We start from the raw sequence: 22,859 nt of genomic DNA, 5'->3' as shown, positions 1-22,859 counted from the left end.
AGAATATCCAAGCTGCAGGCCTTGTCTTGCCAGGAACCATTCCTTCAAGAGACTCCAGGGGCAATAAAGCTGCTTACTGTTCCTTTCTTTTTGCCAGAAGTGGTCTCAGATTTTCAATTGAATCAGTCCATTTCCCTTTCTCTGGATAGGGAAAGAGATGCGGAGGAATATCACCTGTGGCAGCCCTTGGATGCCAAGAGACATATCTTGAGGTATCTCAAGGTTTCTAAACCTTTCCAGAAGATGGATGGCCTGTTTTTTCTCGATGGTGGTAGTAAACAAGGCGAGCCAGATTTGTGTTCTTAGTGTTTGGATAATTGCCGGGTTCTTGTGGCCTGGTTTGGCCTCTGTTGGAAACAGGATGCTGGGCTTGATGGACCCTTGGTCTGACCCAGCATGGCAATTTCTTATGTTCTTATGTTCTTATTAAGAGGTAATCATGTCTGTGTATGTGGATGCTGAAATGCCGTTACCTAGTCAGGTTAGGGCTCATGCCACTAGGGCTCAGGCAGTGTACTGAGAGGAAGTTAGATTGTTGTCTCCTGTCGACATTTGCCTAGCTGCAATGTGGTTCTCCTTACACACCATTTCCAGATATTATTGTCTGGAAGGGAGGACGCAGCCTTTGCACATGCGGTTTTGACTGGACAGTGGGCAGACCCCCACCTTATTCGGGAGTAGCTTGGGTACATCTCAATGGTTCTGAATTCATCGGTCTGGATGCTAAGAAATGAGAAATTGCTACTTATCTGTTAACTTCCTTTTATTTAGACCAGACAAATGAATTCAGCTTCCCATTCTTGGCTGCTGAATGATTGTGCAATGGTCCTCCTGGTAAGGGGTTACTGGTAAGTGTTAGTCCAGTCCCTAGACTAGTGGTGATACATTCTTTGTCTGAGCTCAGTGTTTCCTGTTAGCTGAGTACTGAAATGGTTATCTGTTATTAATCAAGTTTTTGCTAGTCTGTTCACAGTTGGCTTTTGAAGAGAATACTGGCAGGCTGATGTCACTGCAGGAGTATATATATACTGTGATGTCAGCTTTGCTCCGCCTCCATCTGCTGGTAGAGATGCATAACCTGCTGGTTCTAGATTCATCCTTTTGGTCTAAAGAAAAGGAAATTGTCAGGTAAGTAGCAATTTCTCATTTAGAGTCTCACATTTTTGCAAAACTGAAAATCATTCCAGTTAAGAACAAATAGATAACTGGGCTCAGAAAGAAATCTACATTATGTTGTCAAATATCCAAGGCATGAGGCTATTCCTGCATACCAGGCAAGCCAGAAAGAGAACAGAGCATGCTGAAAAGTCTTCACTTGAAATTACAAGCTTGCTGCTTTCTTTTATAGACCAAATTGCCTTACTGTGTAATCCTTGTCCTAGATTATGTTTGTATCATAATTTTTAAAAATTAGTGCTTTCATATTGACATGTTTTTATTAAAAAAAAAATATATCTGATTCTACTTCAGATTTATGGATAATCTGCAAACTGAGCTCCTTGAGATTGAGTTCCTGTCCTACTCTAAAGGAATGAATACTATTAGTGAGGAAGACTTTGCTCATATTTTATTGAGATATACAAATGTAGAAAACACAACCAGCTACTTGGAAAATGTGCGACACAGTATACCTGAAGAGAAGGTACTGTACATCTCATATTATAATGAGTATATGATGGGGTCCACAATAAAATATATTTCTTTGTAAACAGGGAAATATGTTGTGCAGTAAAATGGTGGTATCTTCTGTATTTCTGAAAGTAAATTGGATTCAGACAGCAACCAACGAGGGCCCGACTTTTACAGTCTGGAGTATTTAGTTATTTAGTTATTTTATATACCATCGTTCCAAGTGAAGATTACAATGGTTTGCAAAAGTAACATTCATCTTTGAGTCATTACCTAAATTCGTGTTACACAATTTGGTTTAGCAATTTTGTGTGATACAGTTTGGTAAAACGCATACATTGGTACTATTCAGTATAGTATTTCATATACTTTGACATGAAACATATTTGGTAAGATATAGACATTGCAGCATACAGTTCTGATAAGTAAGGGGGTAACTTGCTGGTGTAGCATCAAGCCAATAAGCCTTGATGCGTTTGATGCAGCTCCAACATTGCTCTCTGCTTCAGTGGCAGGGGAAAAGGGGAATTGGATTCAGACAGCAACCAAAGAGGGCCCTGACTTTTACATTCTGAGGACCGGATAAGCATGGGGGTAACCTGCACTGAGCAGCACTTACTTTTAACAGAAGGCATGGGATTACTGCCCTTAACCAATAAGCCTTGATGCTTTTGATGCAACTGCAGCATCACTGTCTGTTTCGACGGTGGGGTGGGGGCGATGACGGGAAGGAAGAATTGAATTCAGAGACAACCATAAGGGCAGACATAAGGGAAAAATACAGGACTGCTTCTAAGGCTAAGTCCATAAGCAAAGCAAGTCAAGCAGCATTCTCTGAATTGTATTTTATTTATTTATTTATTTATTTATTTATTTAGATTTAGATTCCGCTTTTCACACTACTTCAACGCTTTCAAGAAAGCTCATCAACCAGTAAAATCCTTGAGAAACATGGGGTAACATGTATGGCATAGCAAATACTACCATAAGAAGCTTGCTGGGCAAACTGGATGGACCATTTGGTTCTTTTCTGCCGTCATTTTTATATTACTAACATAGCACTCTCATTTTTGCTTTCTGAAATATGAAAAATACCACTATCTACTCTACAGAACTATTTCCATTTTATGATGAGCAGGAATCCCTTTCTATACCTTAAAAAAGGATTACACAAGGCAGTAAGAACCACATCAGATAAAAGATCAAATAGCATAGGTGTCTATGAACCCTCTGTACTTCACTATTCTGGCACAAGATCAGAAATGAAGAGAAATTAGAGGGATCATCAAAGAATGAGTTCAAGAAAGAAAGGTAATATAAACTAACGAGAAATAAAAAATTTGCCCATCATTTGTGATGTCCAAACACTTCATTTCTATTAGCCACACCATATTGAATGTTTTCTCTTATGAGAAATCAATGGTACAGGTTTAATGCACAGCATTTTGCAGATGATCTAAGTTTAATTTTATATTTGGGTCACCTGAATGATTTGAACCATAATGGAGTAGACAGGAATAGAGTGTGACAATGAGTGGAACTAGAGTTGGGATATGGTCCAATTAGCAGTTGAAAAATGAAAACAGAAAAAAGACAACCAAGTACAAACCACTTTTTGTACCATATTTAACCACAGGACTACATGTGACTTTGTAATATTTTTACAGTGAGGATAACCTTCAAACAAATCTGTGTACCAGCATGTACATGCATATATGGCCATGAGCAGGTCTACAATGTTATTTTATAACCCGTGTGTATCAAATACGTACATATTATAAAATCTCTACCCCACAACATGCTTTCTTAGCATTCAGACAAGTTAATCCACAACCATTGGGTTATGCACCTCTACCAGCAGAAGGAGACTGAGCAAAGCTGAAGTCATGGTATATATATACTCCTGCACTGACACCAGCCTGCCAATATTCTCCATCTCCAGCAGATGGTGGACATGCATCTCCCTCCTGGGGATTCCTAAAAAAAGAATTTTAGAAAGAGAAAAGAAGAAGCAAATCAATTCACCCTGCTCTCCTGTGGTAATACCTTATTGTCCCTCCCTCAGTAGAGTGCCTCGGTCTGGTAGCTGGTTTTCAGGTATGGACAGCTGTAGAGGGAAAAACAGCAGAGTGACGAGCGGGTGCAGGAAGCCAAGCGCGGCAGTTAAGGTTTTTGCCCTCTCCTTCCTCTGAACTCGGCCGGGACAGGCTGAGCTCAGTTAAAAAGTAAATATAAAAAAAAAAAGAAGAGATAATTTTAGGGATTCCATTTCCCTTCTGGTCCCCTTGCCTCGGCATGCTCATCCGATGTCCATTCCTGCCTCCAGGGGAGGTTGGGGAGTCGTGGCATCTTGGCGGGTTGAGCAGTCTTTTGGTTAGGCCCCTCTCTTAGGCTTTGCTCTGATGCCATGTGGTAGGTCACAACGGCGTTCATGCACTTTTCTATGTACAAGTCTGCTGCAAAACTATCTGATGTTCGTTTGCGCTTGCATGCCTGAGTGGGTGCTCTGGTGGGTGCCTACCTGGATCACGTATTGAGTGCCTACATTTTGGGTATCCATAGTGTGTGTTTATTGGACAGAGCTTATTTTTGGGCATCTTTTCCAGGCTTTCTTGTGTGGATGTGCGTTTGGGTGCACAATTGTCAGACGCCTTTGTGGAGCATGCTGCTAGTGGGTGTTTAAATATGGCGCTGGTAGCAAAGAAGCCAAAGCGCCTCACCCTTTGTGCTGCTCGCCAAAGACTCAGGGAGACTCAGGGAGAGTTGTCTCTGGCTGATTTTCTGAGCCCAGCCTTTCCCAGCATGATGTGATAATGGGACCAGAGGGTGACCTATTAGAGGTTTTGCCTGGTTTTGGGGTTCCCCTAACTGGTTCGTTAGCATGGGAAAGCAAGTCAGTGGGCGCAGGACCCCTTGGTTCTGGTATGGATCCTTCTGCCCTTTCTTGGGTGGAAGATTTTAAGGGCTGCAGTCCCTTTCTTCAGGCACAGTTAGCGGAGCCGGCCAAACCTAAGAGTTCAGGATCCGCACACGCCTTGTGCCATGGGTAAGCATTGGGGTACATCTAGACCTGCTGCGTGTCATGCTGATAGGGACCCAGATGGCACAAATGATGAAGGCAATCCTTACTCCTAGGAGAATGGGGAAATTCCCCCAGAGTTGGAGTTATAAAGAACAATGTTGTGTTTCTTTCAAAGAGATGAGTTGCCAGCTCTGATCTCCCAGTCACTGAAGATGCTGGGAATGCCAGATGCTGATTCAATGTCTGAGCCAAAGAAGAATCCCATTTTAGTGCCTTTGCTTAAAGCATCATGTTTCTTCCCCATTATGGATGCTATTCAAGAATTGATTAATCTTGAATGAGGTGCCCTGGAAGCTAATTTTAAAGGGGGATGAGCCTTAGAAGCGCTGTACCCCCCTGAATCCGGCAGCGAGTGAGCAGTGGCATTTTCTGAAAGTGGATGAGCTGGTGTGTGCCATCAGCAAGCAGGTGACTTTCCCTGAAGAAGGGTGAATGGTATTGAAGGATGCACAGGATAGGAAAATTGAGACTATTCTTAATCAGGCCTTTGAGACGGTGGCAATGAGTTTTCCCTGGTGGCTCGCTCTTACTTTCTTCTCTCTTAGGAAGTTGATGAGTCTGGTTTGAATTCCAGGGCAGTGAGGGAACCAGCAGCCGCCTTTTTCGTGGTTGCAGGCTGCGACCTGGTCCACATTTCTGCCAGAGGGGTGGCTTTGGTGATAGTGGCTAGGGGTCAGCTATGGCTGAAGAATTGATCTGCCGATACAATTTCAAAGTCTATTCTTACGAAATTGCTGTTTAAAGAATCACTCTTGTTTGAGAGTGAGTTGGAAAGATGGCCAATAAGTGGGGTGAGTTCCAGGTTCTTCGGTTACCAGAGGATAAAAAGCAGGCGCTGCACTCGTTCGGTGCGAGAGGTTGTCCTAAGGGTTTCAATTGTATTCGGTCCTACAGAGGAGTGGCTTCTCAGAGGGCTCAGCATTTGGGCAGGCCTCAGTTCTTCATCCCAGACAGCCCAGACAGGGATCCGAGCTCAAGGGAGATGCCCCCGACCCCCTCAATGAGGATGTACTAATCCACCCCCTGGAACAGGAGATAGGGGGTCACCTGCCTCTCTTTTTTATCGGAGGTGGGTCAAGATCACGTCAGACCAGTGGGTTCTGGAGGTGATAAGAGACAGCTATGCTCAGGAGTTTCTCAGCTATTCTTGGGACATTTTCATGGTGTCTTTCTGCAGGAGAGACAGGCAGTGGAGTGTCCTTGTCAAGGCTCCTTAGCCTGCAGGCCATGATCCCAGTGCCCACGTCACAAGAAAATATGGGCCGATATTCCATTTATTTCATTGTACCCAAGAAAAAGGGTTCCTTTCTCCCCATTCTGGGTCTCAAGGGAGTCAACCATCATTTGTGAGTGACTCTTTTTCTGCATAGAAACCTTACACTTGGTGATAATGGCAGTACAGTCAGGGGAGTTTCTTATATCTCTGGATTTGTTAGAGGTATATCTGCATTTTCCCATCCAGCTGAAGCATCAATGGTTTTCTCTGTTTTGCTGTTTTGGGGCGAAATTATCAGTTTCTAGTGCTATCCATCAGTTGGGCCACTGTGCCTAGAACCTTCTCCATGGTCATGGTGGTGCTAGCAGCACTGTTGAGAAAGGTTGGTATTCTGGTCCAACTTTACTTAGACGATTGACTAATTCGAGCCAAGAGCATGAAAGAGAGTCTTCAGGCCACGCACAAGGTGATCTTCTTGCTACAGGAACTAGGTTGGTTCGTGAACCTGGCCAAGAGCAATCTGCAGCCATCCCAGACACTGGCGTATCTCTGTGTTCGCTTCAACACAAAGCAAAGTAGGGTGTTCCCACTGGAGATCCATATTCAGAAACTAATGGTGCAGATGTGACTATTGTAAAACCTCGGACTAAATAAGACTAGTAGAGACCAGCTTGAGTAATCTAATCAGTGAGAAGTTTTAATAAAAGAAATGTGTCTTTTCTTTGGAGCAGCAAGACATACAAAGCAAGGGTTGTACGCTCAAACCTGCACAATGATTTAACATGTGTACTCAGCAATTTAAGGGATTACCTTCAGCCAATCAACAGGTGTCTGCATTTGCCCACCCATTATCTCATAGCCAATTAATAAATTTTAGCATGGGTACGTGCTCTGTTACCATGGGCAGAAACCTGTATAGTCATTTCCAGGAATTCAAACCAAGTTAGTTTCGTTTTCATGCAGGTATGATGTTATCTGTGCTGGCTGTGAATCCACTAGGTGTAGTTTTGTGCTGGCTATTCATACATTCCCCCCCTTTGAAGGGTTTCTCCTAGGAACCCTTCACACCTATCTGCGTCGCACATCGCCTGTCTTAGGTTGTTCTGCCTAGTTAAGGCTAGTCCTTACTGGCTAGAGACTTACCTGTCTTGGTACCAATGTGCTCATTTTTCACAGAAAAATGAGCACATTGGTGGGGAATGGTTCGTCAATGTTATTGGAATCCAGGAGCATCAGGATAAAGGTTTCAGCTTGATTGAGCATGATCCGTGCACTGGTCTGGGTTACCAGCATTTCAGATACTTGATCGTGGCATCTTCATAGGCAGATACAAAGGCATGGCAAGCAGAGGCAAATAGCAATCCCTAGTAGGGCAATCGTACACATGGAGCCAATTAGAATTTTGAATCCTGAACCTAAGCTAGAGAACCATGATCCAAGGGATCCAAATGGATCACTGACATCAAGTCCTTTCCAGGTTTGCACAGGTACATGTGCAATTGACAGCATGTTGCGGGTGATCTCTTCAATTACTTCACCCTTGTCGTCTATTTGAAGACAACAGTTACTGAGGTTAAATTTACCACATAGTCCTTCTGAAGCTAGTATGTAATCTAACGCTATGCGGTTCTGGTAAATGGCATTCCGGAAACCCTTTTGCTGTGTAGCTAATATTCTCAGTGCTTTTGCAGTTTCATTAGTAATTATTTCAACAACAGCTTGCAATCTTATAATACGATTTAACATGTAAATTGGAGTTTTGTAACCCCAAGAGCCATCCTGAGCCCAGGAGGCTGGATCATAATAGGTCACAATACTGGGCCAATAGGAAATTACCCTTTGAGCTTACAAGGTATAGTTGAGGAAAGATTGTGACAAGCAAGAGGAATTGCCTACAGCTATAGTGTGTAATACTGTGTAAGGTCTATGCATGCACTATGTTGCAACAATGGAGTGGGCCAAAATCCACTGTGGTTTACATGAGGTCGGATCAGTGCTTATGCATATGGGTGTCACAAATATACCAACCAGGAAGGATAACCTAGCAAAGCAGTTGAACATCATTCTTAAAAGGTACAGAGAAAGTATTAAGAGGTAATCCATTGTAATGGACAAGGAAGAAAAGGAAAAACAACAGACAAAAACATAAGACACGTTCTGGTCATAGGTTGGAATAGGAATAGTTGCATATCCCTGTGAGAGTAAGCCTCAGTTGGGATGGGTGAATTTCTACAAGGAGATCAATCTCAGAATAAGCACAAAGGCCACACTACCAGGAAACATTTGTAAGAGGGCACAAGCATACTCTAGGTAAAACCTAATAGGAAATGTTACAGGAAGAAATGTTCAAAAAGGTTACAAGGAAATCAGAGTAAAAAGGAAATAGGATATTGATATATTAGAGACCAGCAAAGTAATTACTATAGGTACAGGCTGCAGCAGAAAGAATAAGATAAAAAGACAACTTGTGCAGAGGCTCCAACAGAGGTACCAACAGTAAAACAGTAAGGCAAGCGAGAGAATGCTAGAAATAGCTTACAGCAAATAGAACAGCATGTATTTAACATATGCTGATGTGACAGAAATATATATATGAATATATATCCCTCTTGTGAATGATCACTAAAACCACAGAGTACACAAATAAGAAAAGGAAGATCCAGAGAAAAAGACAGATACTCAAAGAATCAAGAATTCAAGAAAACATTTGATCCATACTGGGACATATCACACTCTAAGAGGGCAAGCAGTGGGATATGGTGTTTGAGTAATGTGATCAAAGCAGCTTTCATAGACAAAGGCAAAGAAAGACATAATCATAATCATTAAGCTGATTCAGTGAAGAAATGCATGTAAGTAGTGGAAGTCATACTGGAAAATAAAAACTGCATTAATTCCGTCTAAATAATGGCATTTGCAAATAGGTCCAAACAGCATCGGAGCAAGACACAAAGTAAGGAACACACAAAAGAAAATCAAATGATGAAAGGTGTATGATGGCTTTCTTTGGAAACAGTTCACAGTCCAATTCCATGGCAAAGGATGCAGTTGTAAGGATGGGATAATCTCAGAATTCACTGATGCATGTGGGGCAAACAGTTCTCTTGGCTTAGTGCACGTCAGTGACATCGAAGCACAGCCTTCCAGTTCAGCACTAGGTATGTTACTTGATCAGAATCTAACATAAGAGTAAAACAAATTCAGATTAATCAGGGAGAAGAATCCATCAGTCATTACATAGAACATTAAACTTGGACACACAACTTCATTCATTCTTCAGGTGTAAGGACACATGACACAGAAAACAAACAAGTAACACATATTTTTTTCTTTTGATGAGCTCAAACCCCTGATCAGAAATAAAAATAGGCCAAAAAAGTGTGTGAAAAAGTACTTAGATAGTGTCTAGATCGATCTAGAATAAAACAAAAGTAAATATCAAAAAGAGATCTGTTTAAAAATGAAAAACTGGGATAAAAATGAAAAACTGGGAAAAAAGGAGAAAATGTAATCTTCAACAATCTTCAAACGTTTCATCTGCTAGTGACCTGGGAAAATATAAAATTTGGCAACATAAAGGTTAGAGAAATTACAGCTCAATTGAAACTAAACATTCTGATATTAATTCAGCAAATTGCGGTCATAAAGCTACTATTTGTTCTTTTATATTGCTGTGCCTCTAGGAGCCGCTAAACTCATTAATTCTCAGGTTCCACTCTTTTTTTTTTTTTCTCTTCTGGAAGACAGTCCTGCAACTGAATCTTTGTTACTGAGATAGCTTTTTCGCTTCTGGGGACACCTCTCACCTCTTTGAAATGACAAAACATTGTTAATTTTGACATATAACTTATACATAAGGGCAATTTTAAATTTGCAAGAAAAGGCTTAGGGATGTACAGTAAGTGTGCCAGTACAATGACCAAATCTCTGTATGCTTTGTAATAGCCTGAATCCTGACTGCCGAATAACTTTTTCTCAATGTCCCAAAAACTATTATGATTTGTCTTAATATCAGTTGTTAAATTAAACACACAAATTTCTGCTTTTAGACTAAACTGGTCAATTCAAATGGAGTCTCTCTGCCCGATGGTGTGGTCTTATCTACAGGTGCTTGGGTTGATGGCAACTGCCCTAGAGGTGCATACCCTTCAGTACACTCTGCTTGCACGTTGGAGTTCACAGTCTCAGGACTACTCGATACGGCTTCAGTTACCGGTGGGGATCAGCATCCAGCTGCAGTGGTGGTTGCAAGCAGATTATCTAAGGAAGGGTATTGCCCTACAAACTCCGGACTGCCTAGTACTCACGATGGATGCGAGCCTCCAAGATTGGGGGGCTCACTGTCAGGTGTTGACAGCACAGGGGTGCTGGAGTACAGAGGAGTCTCTCTGAAGTATCAATCGCCTGGAAGCCTGGGCCATTTGGTTAGCATGCTTGCAATTCATTGAATGATCCGAATGATGTCAAACAATGCAACGATGGTTGCCAGGAAGGAACCAAGAGCCAGCAAGTGATGCAAGAAATAACCCAACTCATGGAATGGGCAGAAGTACATTTTCAGGAGATCTCATCCTCACACATTGCAGGCAAAGACAATGTATGAGCCGATTTTCTCAGCAGACAGAGTCTGGATCCAGGAGAATGAGAATTGTCAAACGAAGCGTTCCAGTTTATAGTAGGCCGCTGAGGTCTCCCATTACTAGACTTGCTGGCAACATCACACAAATCAAAGGTTCCTCGCTTCTTTAGTCAAAGGAGAGATCTGACATCTGTCTTTGGGCATTGGTGCCCTTGTGCTGGAGTGGCCGAAAGGGAAACTTCTATATGCCTTTCCCCATGGCCCATGTTGGGCAGAATGATTCAGAGGATCGAGAGACACATGGGGTTGGTGCTTCTGCCAGCTCCAGATTGGCCCAGGAAGCCATGATATGCAGATCTGCAGAGGCTTCTGATGGACTGTCCTCTCCAATTACCGGACCACAGGGATCACTACAGCAGGGGCTGATTAAGAACATAGGGCCAGATTTTTAAAGGAGCGCGCGTGGGGTACATTTGTGCGCGCTACCTGGCGCGCACAAATGTACACCCGATTTTATAACATGTGCGCGTTGCCGCGCGCATGTTATAAAATCCAGGGTCAGCGTGCGCAAGGGGGTGCACACATGTGCACCTTGCACCCGCCAAGCCCAAGGGGAGCCCCGATGGCTTTCCCCGTTTCCTCCAAGGCCGCTCCGAAATCGGAGCGGCCTTGGAGGGAACTTTTTTTTTGATTCCCCCCCACCTTTCCCTATCTAACCCACCCCCCGGCCCTACCTAAATCCCCCCCCACACCTTATTTGTGGGAGTTACGCCTGCCTCTGGCAGGTGTAACTTGTGCGTGCCGGCGCACCATCCCCTGGCACAGCCGCTGTGCCGGAGGACTCGGGACCGCCCCGGACCACCGCCACGCCCACGGCCCCGCCCCTGGACCGCTCCGGGACATACGCGCGTCCCGGGGCTTGCACACACCGCCGAGCCTATGCAAAATAGGCTCGGTGCGCGCAGGGGTAGGTTTGGGGGTTATGTGCGTATATTATGCGTGTAACCCTTTGAAAATCTACCCCATAAGAAATTGCCAAGCTGGGTCAGACCAAGGATCCATCAAGTTCAGCATCCTGTTTCCAACAGAGGCCAAACCAGGCTACAAGAACCTGGCAAGTACCCAAACACCAAGAAGATCCCATGCTACTGATGCCAGTAATAGCAGAGGCCATTCCCTAAGTCAATTTGATTAATAGCAGTTAATGGACTTCTCCTATAAGAACTTATCTGAACCTTTTTTAAACCCAGCTACAGTAACTGCACTAATTACATCCTCTGGAAACAAATTCCAGAGCTTAATTGCGCGTTGAGTGAAAAATAATTTTCTCCAATTAGTCTTAAATGTACTACTTGCTAACTTCATGGAGTGCCCCCTAGTCTTTCTATTATCCGAAAGTGTAAATAACCGATTCACATCTACTCATTCAAGACCTCTCATGATTTTAAAGACCTCTATCATATCCCCCCTCAGCCATCTCTTCTCCAAGCTGAACAGTCCTACCCTCTTTAGCCTTTCCTCATAGGGTTGCTGTTCCATCCCCTTTATCATTTTGGTTGCCCTCATCTGTTCCTTCTCCAGTACAACTATATCTTTTTTGAGATGCGGTGACTAGAACTGTACACAGTACTCAAGATGCGGTCTCACCATGGAGTGATACAGAGTCATTATGACATTTTCCGTTTTATTCACCATTCCCTTGCACTTATCCACATTAAATTTCATCTGCCATTTGGATGCCCAATCTTCCAGTCTCGCAAGGTCCTCCTGCAATTTATCACAATCCGCTTGTGATTTAACTATTCTGAATAATTTTGTATCATCTGCAAATATGATAACCTCACTCGTCATATTCCTTTCCAGATCATTTATAAATATATTGAAAAGCACCGGTCCAAGGACAGATCTCTGAGGCACTCCACTGTTTACCCTTTTCCACTGAGAAAACTGACCATTTAATCCTACTTTCCAGTCTTTTAACAATTTTTAATCCACGAAAGGACACCGCCTCCTATCCCATGACTTTTAATTTTCTTAGAAGGCTCTCATGAGGGACTTTTCAAACGCCTTCTGAATATCCAAATACACTAATTCTACCGGTTCACCTTTATCCACATGTTTATTAACACCTTCAAAAATGAAGCAGATTTGTGAGGCAAGCCTTCCTTTGGGTAAATCCATGATGACTGTGTTCCATTAAACCATGTCTTTCTATATGCCTTGTGATTTTGAACTTTAGAATTGTTTCCACTATTTTTCCCGGCACCCATCCAGTCTGCCCAGCAAGCTTTCACAATCTGTTACTCTGACCGCTGAGGTCAGGGCCCTTATTGGTAACTTTTTGGTTCCAATTCCCTTCCACCCCCACCATCGATGCAGACAGCAGTGCTGGAGCTGCATCTAAGTGAAGTATCTAGCTAATTGGTTTGGGGTAGTAGTTTGGGGTAGTTAGATTTTCTGGTGGGCAGCTCCTGAGATGAAAGACTGATTGTCCCTTCCTCAGTTAAGAATAGCCCTGCATTGGTGTTGAACTGCAGCTTGGTGGTAGCTCCCACGTTGAAAGCTTCAGGCTTCCTCCCTTATTTTAGCACTGACCAGAGCCAACAGGCTACCAGTCAGTCTTGGTACTTGGAGCAACTATATGGCATTACTTGCAGCTGCTGGGTTCCATGACAGCTGTGTTAGATTTGGTCCCATAAGCAAGGCTGCAAATAAGGCCCCTCTAGAGAGTTCTATTGTCCCAGTGAGACCCACAATCTCTGGATTATTACAGAAGTTTTCTAGTGCAGGATTCAGTCTGGACAAGTCTATGTCAGTGGATGGATTCCAGGAATTTAGTTATTGGGGTGGATCTTGAGCCTCCGACCTGGCTCATGTGATGATAAATGCCAGCCTTTTGGGCTGGCTTGGGGGCAGCATTACCTGGGCCAGGTTGCTCAAGGTGTATGCTCAAAAGTGGAACCACTCATATGGAAACCAGAGCAATCCGGTTGGTTCTGCAGAGTTTTATATCCATCCTCCGGGATTGAGTTCTCAGGTTGATACCCGATAAGGCCTCGACTGTTGCCTAAGTGAATCATCAAGGGAGAGTCAAGAGCATGGAAGTGTAAGAGGAAGATAATTTTCAACCTCACATGTATCTGGAATACAGTATGCGCAAGCAGATTTTCCTAGTCATAGTGTAGTTGATTCCGGGAAGTGGTCTCTGTCCTTGGCAGTCTTTGATTTGCTAGTCAACGGGTGAGGATCACCTCTGATAGATCTAATGGCAACTGATAAAAATGTGGAGGTACACACATTTTGCATTCAGCAGAAACACAACCAATTGACTGGTCTGGATACCTTGTTCCAGCATTGGCCATCGGAGGAACTACTCTGTGTTTCTCCTCCCCACCCCACCATTGGTGGGGAGAATTCTTTTTTTTTTTTAATTTATATTTTATTAATTTTCACAATACCTTTACAAGCATTAAACATCTTGTCATGAAATACAGAAAAAGTTTTAATACATTTCAAATATTCTTTCCAGAACAATTTCAAAATTTCAATAAACTAAAAAAGTAATAAATACAATACTTTCTCTTATTAGTCCTCAAATTGGGACCTAATTACACAACTGCAAGAAAAGCTTTACAGCATAGACAAAACTAAGAAAAAACTACAGTACGGAGAGCACTTTTATTACATCATACGGGATTAGTACCTGTATTGAGTTTATTCTGTCATAATCGGTGAGGAACTAGTTACTGGTATAATCTTGTTTTACAAAAACATAGAAAGCTGGCTGGGAGTAAAGAAAATATGTGTAAGACCTTGATGCCTTACTACACACTTGCAAGGAAATTTAAGAAGGTATGATGCTCCCAACTCAATCACTTTAGGCTTTTATATCAGAAATTGCCTTCTTTTTTGCATCACTCTAGACAAATTGGGGAAAACACTGACCTTTAAATTCAGAAAAGTAGCAGAACAATTTCTGAAATACATTCTAAGTATCCATTGTTTATCCTCCTCCAAGAGAAAGGATACCACCAAAGTTGCTGGTGTAATCTGTTTCTCTTGTGACGTTTCCAAAAATTCAGTCACATTTAGTAACGATGGTTCAGTTGGTACCAGAATCTGAGCTCCTTTTTGACTTTTTATATCTTTCTTTTTAAACAGCGGTATATAAAATACCCGTGATCTAAGAGGGAGAGCCTGCTCAGGTATTTTCAAAGTTTCAAGCAAATATTTTTTCAGCATTTCCATAGGGGGGATGAATTGATCCCTGGGGAAATTTATAAATCTTAAATTTTTAGCTCAACTTTGGCTTTCCAACTGTTCCATCTTTGATGTTAACATTTGATTTTATTTTATTAGGGAAACATACAGTTCTGATTTTCCTTTCATTTCCTCCTCTATTTTGACAATATATTTTTTTGACTGTATAACTTCTTTTCCACTATTTTTAATCTAATTCCAAAATTGCCCATAAAATTATATACAGGAACTGTTTGATTATAAATGTTAGTATTTAAAGCTTGCAATGCTTCCCAAATTGAATCTAAAGATATCTCTAAAGGTCTTACCAAATCCATTTTCTTTATTTCTGGGAAATCCAGTTCCTCCTCGACCACTGGCATGAATCCCTCTGTTCTGGTACCTTCGCCAGTAATCGGTTCAGGAAAAGTAGAAACTTCACTCTTTAATCCAGCTCGTTCCACTCGACCCTCTGATGAGCCAGGGTCTACTTCAACTAGTTGTTCCGCATATCTATCCTCAGCCGGATTTACCAGCACTACCCGATATACCTGGGATAGTGTTATTTGGAGCTCTGAGGAGGAGTCGAGTAATACTTTCTCCCAACCATCTCCTAATTCCTGATTCTACATCCCTCCGTGTCACGTGAGCGACAATCAGACCCGATATCATCGAGGATGGTGTGGGTAGGGTTTCTTTTTCCCTTGCCTTCCTTTTCCTCACTGAATGAGGCATTTTATTAAGAAATAGCAGAAAACTCAAAATGGGTCCTCCAACGCTCAACCTGTAGGATATCTTTTAGGTCCCAAAAACAGTGGCGGCCTTAGGAGATCCAAAGAGGAAGTCAAACTTATGAATTAGAGAAGGAGGAAAAGTAGAGACTTACTTAATTTAAAACAAAGCCGCGCGCCCCTTTGGCGCATGCGGCTTACGCGACATGGCGGTGGCGGCGCACCGCAAATGGGCCGGTTTTGTAGGCCTCTTAGGTGTCACCCTCAGGTGACGTCAGAGAGAATGGCCGGCAGGGACCCCGTTGAGGTTGGTATCTGCTCCTCCGGTAGGCCACCGGTCTTTTCTTTTTTCTCTCTCACCTCCTTCTCCCACCTCATTGGTGTATCGCAAATGGGCCGCTTTTGTAGGCCCCTTAGGCGTCGCCCTCAGGTGACGTCAGAGGGAATGGCTGGCAGGGACCCCGTCGAGACCGGTATCAGCTCCTCCGGTAGGCTGCCTGTCTTTTCTTTTTTCTCTTTCACCTCCTTCTCTCACCTCCGGGAGAATTCTTTATAGAATGGCTAATCTTCAAGATCAAATAATTTGGGTAGCTCCAGTCTGTTTAAGGTGAGTTTGGTGCACAGATACTATCAGATTTTTGAATCAGTAAGCTGTTGTGGTCTCCTCGGTACAGGGATTTGCTGTCACAGGTCCCATTCTTACGAAGACTCAGACTGTCTTTATCTTACGCCTTCGCCCTTGTGAGAGCTTGTTTGTTTGGAAAGGGATATCCTCTTGAAGTGGTAGCTACACTTTTGAAAACTAGTACAACTTCTACCTCCTTGGCCCGTGTACGGATTTGGAGGACCTTTGAGCACTGCTGTTTGGCAAGGTCTAGAAAGGCAGTGATGCCTAGACTCCTTACAAGATGTTTGACTAAGGGTTGTCACTTAGTTCCTTAGCAGTCCAGGTAACAGCTATTGCATGCAACCATAGTAGAGTTTTAGGGAAACCATTTTCTTCTATTTCAATTTTGTATGTTATTTGAGATGGTTAAGCACTATTGGCCTCCTGTACAAGATCCTAATCCTTCATGGAATTGAATTTGTGTTATCCTTCTTGATGGGGTGACAATTTGTGCCTATTATGATGCTCTCCCTAAAGTTGTTGGCCTTAAAGGCTGGATTCTGGGGATTGTGAAGGATTTGGCCAGGATTTGCTTGGCTTCTTATTTCTTTCTAAAGTGGTATCAGCCTTTCTTTAGCCAGACAGTATGTCTGCCTTCCGTAGTAAGCATTGGGGGAGGTAAGGATTTTAGGTTGCTGCATTCTTTAGATGCAAGTAGTGTCCTTTTGTGATAGTGAATATTATGAATGTGTTTCGTACTTCAGATTGTCTTTGTTTATTTAGAAGAGTTAGAAAAGAAGCAGTTTCTCAGACTTCTATTGCACACTGGATCAAAGTGGTCATTGCAGAGGCTTGCATGGATAAGGGCAACTTTTGCCCAGGCGAGTTAGGGTGCATTCTAATAAGGCATAGGCAACTTCATAGACACAGTTGTGTTTACTTTCTCCACAGTAGAATTTAAGGCAGTGACTTGATTTACACTACATACCTTTTCTAAACATTACCACTTAGATGTCAAGGTCAGAAATGAGGCTTCCTTCATCTCTAAGGTATTGAGAGTGTGTTTGGCAGCATCCTGTCATATGCAGGAGTAGTTTGGGTACATTCCAATCATCTGGACTGGTTTAACTGGATGAAGAGGAAGGTGAAATTAGTTCATACTTGATAATTTCCTTTCCTTGAGTCCAGTCAGACTAGTCCAGGGCTCTTTCTGTGCTGTCAAACTTGTGTATCTCTTCAATCATAATCTAAATGATAATGAAGAACTGCAAAATATTTCTCTGCTTCTGTGCATGTGAGTGATTTCAGGTATTTTTATGAAACTTTCTATTTCTTCAACTTTCTTGTTCCTTCTGGAAGTCCATTGGTAGCTCAGTAAATTAAAAAAACAAACAAGCAAAGGTTAGGTACTGTTGATTGGTTTGAATTGACATTGACAGCTTGTTACAGATAATACTTGCAGGCTGATGTCAGCATGGATATATATAAGAGGTGACATCAGCGAACCTGTTGGTCTCTGTCTCCATTTGCTGGTCGGTTACCATAACTAATTTATCTGGCCTGGTCTTCCTGGACTCAAGGAAAAGAAATTATCAGATAAAAACTAAAATTACCTTTCAATGCATTGAATATGCAAACTATTCCTACCTATTTTACAAATATATACGCCTATATTTTACGTGCAAAAATAAAGTAGGACTTGCATAAAAATCGATTTACACGCGCAAGTCAGTATATTTTAAAACATGCACGTATAATTGAAGTTACTAGTTTACCATTTCACCCAGTCCTTCTCCAGTTTTCAAGACCCTCCTGGTATTTCAGCATGAATTTCCCCCAGTTCACTCAACCCTCCCACCCAGCCAATAATGCACAATAAACAAGTCTGATATCAATTACACAAGATAATTAGTAGGTATAAAATTACATGAGTTAGTTGCCGACTTTTAAAATGGCAACTAATGCAGATAACTGTTGGCCCTGCCCCTGAAAACCCCAGGCTACCCCTTTTTTTCTGTGTTTATATGTGTGTGCGAAATGTAAAGTATGCGCATTCTTTCGACTTTGATAAAATAGCGATTACACGAGTGCAGACTACTTACACGTGCATATGCTATTTTTTACGCACATAACTCTTTGAAAATTCACTCCATTATGTCAGATAACTTGGAATTGTTTGTTTCTTTGTCTTAAGTCAGAGGACATTAAATAGATCACACCAGAGTTTGTAGGATTATTTTAAATGAATATGCACAGACAAATACTGTCTCTTCTACAGCTGACTTTCAATAGCCTCCAACAGAAAACCATATATTTCTGTGCAAATTAGAGCCTACTCCTATAGTGCAGCATTTCCTAAAGAGTGGTTCTGTCCACCAACCTGAACATCACCTCTTACCAAACAATAGTGACATCCTTCTAGTCACACTTCAGCCAGCTCTCTAATAGCCTTACTAGAGGATCAATTATAGATAGTCATTGATGTGTGAATGGATCTTATCAGTGGTAGGAGAGATGTTTTCCAAGAGTTCAGATGGAATCATAAAAGAATCTTAGGTAGCTGATTGGCTCATTTGATGAGTAACAGATGCACTGTCAACAGGGTATCTGAGCAGTAGAAGCATTTAGTGGTTAGCTGAATGCATCAATGCAAACTAATAAGGCTGGTTTTACAAGGAATCCTTCAAGCATGGGATGTGTTGGATATATTCCTTCTGTTTGTATTTATGGAAGGATCGGGTTAATCTATCTTAGACAAACTTATAAACAGTTTGACTTTGTTTAAAATGGCTACACTTTAGCAGTGTTGACAGTTCAGCTCATGAAACTAGAAAACATTGATAGTTACTTTATCCATTATCCTACATTACCTATTAGTAAGAGAACATATATCTGAGCATAAACCATCAAAGCTTTATAGGATAGGTATGATCTTTTAACATTTGCAAAGAAGTAAATTATTATTTGAATTTAATAACAAGTGTTCCAGTGTAACATACATACATAGTATGGTTTGGGTTTGAACTCAACGTTTGTTTATCAAACAATAAAATCCGGTCAATAAAGTGACCATGAAATGTTATGGTTTTCTGCTGACTTAATTCATAAAAATTTACATTTATCTACAAAAATATAAATTTGACAGTATTAGTCTGCAAAAAGGTGTATGTTTGATAATCACATTTTTCTTCTGGTCTCATGCCCTGAGAAAGCAAAAATATTTTCTAAACTGTTTTCTTTAATTTAATTTTTTTTTTGTAAGTTCATTTTTATTTCTGCCATAAACACATGGCAAAAAGACTAATGAATACATGATAGAGAGTGACATGACACAAATTACCCGTACGAAAAATAGAAAATAATCACATATGAAGATGAGTAAGACAGCGTGTTAAACCCTCATCCTTGAGCACTTGCACACTTACGCTGCAAAAGCGTTTTAACATTCAAAACACTCGTTGTTTGTAGTGCTTGCTCAATGTACTTAATCATGGGGTAATTCACGTTGTTTCTCAATTGCCACAGTCTTTAAAGTGACAAGTATTGTATACATATTTTTTACAAATTTTTTTTAACTTCCTATCACATATTGTGCCAGTTTCCTATTTTTTAGTTACAAATTACCCTTAAACAACAAACACAGTATCATAATTACTTGTACTATAGAAAAGAATATGTAATTCCACATATGTCATTATACACTTTTCTCTTTTTGAAAACAAGGTACAAAAACAAAGAAGCAAACAAAACAAAAGAGTCCCCTCCCATCCTTTCCCTCACCAACAGAATCCATTCATACCCTTACACAACCTATTATAATACTCCTTCCTCTCAGCCGGGACATTTGTATTCGCCCATCTCACCCATTTGCCATTCTGCTGAGTAACCTAATTCTTAAAATTTGGTTCACACAAGAACAGGGCAATTTAAAATGCCCAGCGTGCACAAATACTGGGATATACGCGTATGGCCGGGGCCGCACATGCGCTGAGCACATTTTCAGAGCGGCCCGATCACGTGTGTATCTCCCGGTGCACGCGGAAGTGCTGGGTTTTTTAAAAGGGGGCGGAGTGGGGGCTGTCCCAGTGAAGTACACACTGGCAGCTGGCTGGCACACGAAACTCTTGAGAGCAAGTACATTTAAAAACAAAATTAGATTACTTAGGTGAGGAGTGGGGAAAAGGGGGTAAGGGAGCCCCCTCCCTCCTTTATTGGAGCGGACTGGGAGGAAATTTGGAAAGGCCCGATTGCATTGCCGCATGCTTGTAAAGAAAATCCCCCCCTTTGTGCCTGCAAGTGAGCACCCGCGCTCACATATGTGCACTGATATAAAATTGGGCGCGCCTATGCGCGAGGGTATCGGATTTTATAACATGCATGCGACGACATGCGCATGTTAGAAAATCAGCGTGTCCATGTGTGCACACTAGGAACTGCATGCACGTGGACGCCCGCGTGTACTTTTGAAAATTTACCCCAAAATAGATGGTTTTATTTTTTTCTCATCCTATTTCATTTGCCGTATGTGTACTGTATTGAATGCATAAAATATCTCTGTTTATTATACAAACGTCTGATAATTGCAGAATACCTACATAACAAAATCTAACAACTTAAGTATACTAATTAGTAAAATATTAGAAATCAGTCTAAAGAGAGGTATGTATATGAACACAGGAGATTCAAATGAGCAATTATATAAGTTCTAGAAATTCCCAACCATTACAGAAGTAAAAGTTAGTACCCACTTTTCTAAAGCTGCAAGTCTATTGTTTACCTTCTATTCAGCAGGCTTATCAAATGACCTATAAACCAAGTAAATGGTGTGGAAGGCTTTGAAATCTGGTTATTTGCTAAGTAAGCAGAAAATTCTCTGGCAGTCATTATATTTTTTGATCAGATACACAACATACTGTTGTGTTCATAAGTTTATATACCTCTGGCAGAATTTGTAAGATGTGTAGCATTTGAAGAAAACATGAGTGATCAGACAAAACATGTCTGTTATTTTTAATGTGTTTCAGATTAAACTATTATGCATCACAAAACAGCACAATCATTAAATCATAGCAATAAAGGAAATAATAAAATAGTCCTGTTCAAAAGTTTACATACCCTTAGTTCTTAATATCATATATTGCCCCCTTTTGCATCACTGATGGCTTGCAGACTTTTGTGATAGTTGTGATCGAGGCCATTTATTTTCTCATGTGGTAAAGCCTCCCATTCCTCTTGGAAAAAATCCTCCAGATAATGTAAATTCTTTAAGGTGAATTTTAAGACCTGCGTGTAGGAGCACCTGTATTCGCGTTTGCCAGCTCTTGCACATGGACGCGGCGATTTTATAACATAAGCGCATATATGCGCTCATGGTATAATTTCACATTGACGCACGCATCTGCATGCAAATGCCACCTCAATCACATAAGTATGTGGGGAGGAGAGGGGGATTTTAGTAGATACAAGCACTGATGCAATTACCTATTTCCTCAGTTTGTTCCCAGTTCGCCCCAGTACAGGAGAGGACTTCCTAAACCCCTTAGCTAACTTGCCTCTCTTTTTCCCTATTGGCCCTAACCCTTAAAACCCCGCTGACTAGCCAAGTTTCATGACTTACACGCTGTTCACAGCAGAAATAAAGTTACGCGGATAGGGACCCTGGCGGGCACTGGTGTGCATAAATACTTACGCGCTGGTTTCATTCATATTTCCTGGAATGCCCATGCCCTGCCCCTTTTATGAAAAACATTTTACTCATGTACCGGGAGATTCGTGCGTACCCAGGCACCTCTTAAAATCTGCATGCACTGGGCTGATATACGTGCATATCTCCCGGCTTTGGCACACGTAGGGCTTTTAAAATTCACCCATTTGGTGTTCTAGCATGAGCTGCATTTTTTGAGCTCTCCTCATACTGGTTCAGGTCAGGAGACTGTGATGGTCACTCTAGAACCTTCACTTTCTTCTGCTGCAGCCACTGAAGGGTCAGCTTAGCCTTGTGTTTCGGATCATTGTCATGTTGGAAAGCCCACGTGTGCCCCATGCGCAGCTTCCTGACTGATGAATGCAAATTCTCCTGCTTGCAACCATTATACTGTGTACTTACACGATTAACTGCATGGATTGTTTGGGATCATAGCTTTTGTTATACCTGCTTATCTTATCGCTATTCCCTGCTCAGTATTATTGCACTAGAGGATACAATAACTTTCTCTTCTTAAAATGCTACACATCTTACAAATTCTGCCAGGGGTATGTAAACTTATCACAAAGTATTTTTTGTGCCTCTTTGCTATCTGTATGCCTAATTTGATCAATTCTTCAGGACCAAATGACCATTTTTAATTGGCAGAAATATTATTTAACCTACAGCCATAAGTGTATTATTGATATTCAGGAACATGCCCTAATGAATGCAAAGAATGTATTTCCATTCTAGACATAGATATGAATACATGCACAGTTAAAATGCAGCTATACACCAAGAAATTGCCATTTAGTAACCAATGAGCAACCGACAATGACTTGCTGAAAAGTAAGTCAGATTGTACAGTTTGCATCTGAAACAAAGCAAAATCAAAATTGCACCCACAATGTGGATTATTACATTTGCAAAATGGCCATTTAGGGTCGGAAGGGAGAATCCTTAAAGCAGCAGTTTTATGAAGAGAAATCCCAGATGACAGGTAGAATTTATAATCAGTGGGATAAAATTAAGTTATGTGAAAACTCTTGATTTACAAGTGAAAAGTAGTGTGACTAACTTGTACTAGTTT

At 41.5% G+C, this 22,859-nt stretch overlaps 1 protein-coding gene across 1 annotated transcript in view; it reads left to right on the top strand.

Annotated features, from left to right (window-relative positions):
- MICU3 (mitochondrial calcium uptake family member 3) overlaps positions 1 to 22,859 on the top strand; it is a 378,395-nt gene that overhangs the window by 259,903 nt on the left and 95,633 nt on the right. The window contains exon 12 of the mRNA XM_029587156.1: positions 1,471 to 1,642. Coding sequence (XP_029443016.1) covers positions 1,471 to 1,642 — 172 coding nt within the window. The remainder of the gene's footprint in view (positions 1 to 1,470; positions 1,643 to 22,859) is intronic.

Source organism: Rhinatrema bivittatum, chromosome 1, assembly GCF_901001135.1.
Source record: "Rhinatrema bivittatum chromosome 1, aRhiBiv1.1, whole genome shotgun sequence".
NCBI classification, from domain to species: domain Eukaryota; kingdom Metazoa; phylum Chordata; class Amphibia; order Gymnophiona; family Rhinatrematidae; genus Rhinatrema; species Rhinatrema bivittatum.
This window is presented reverse-complemented; position numbering and strand designations above follow the sequence as displayed.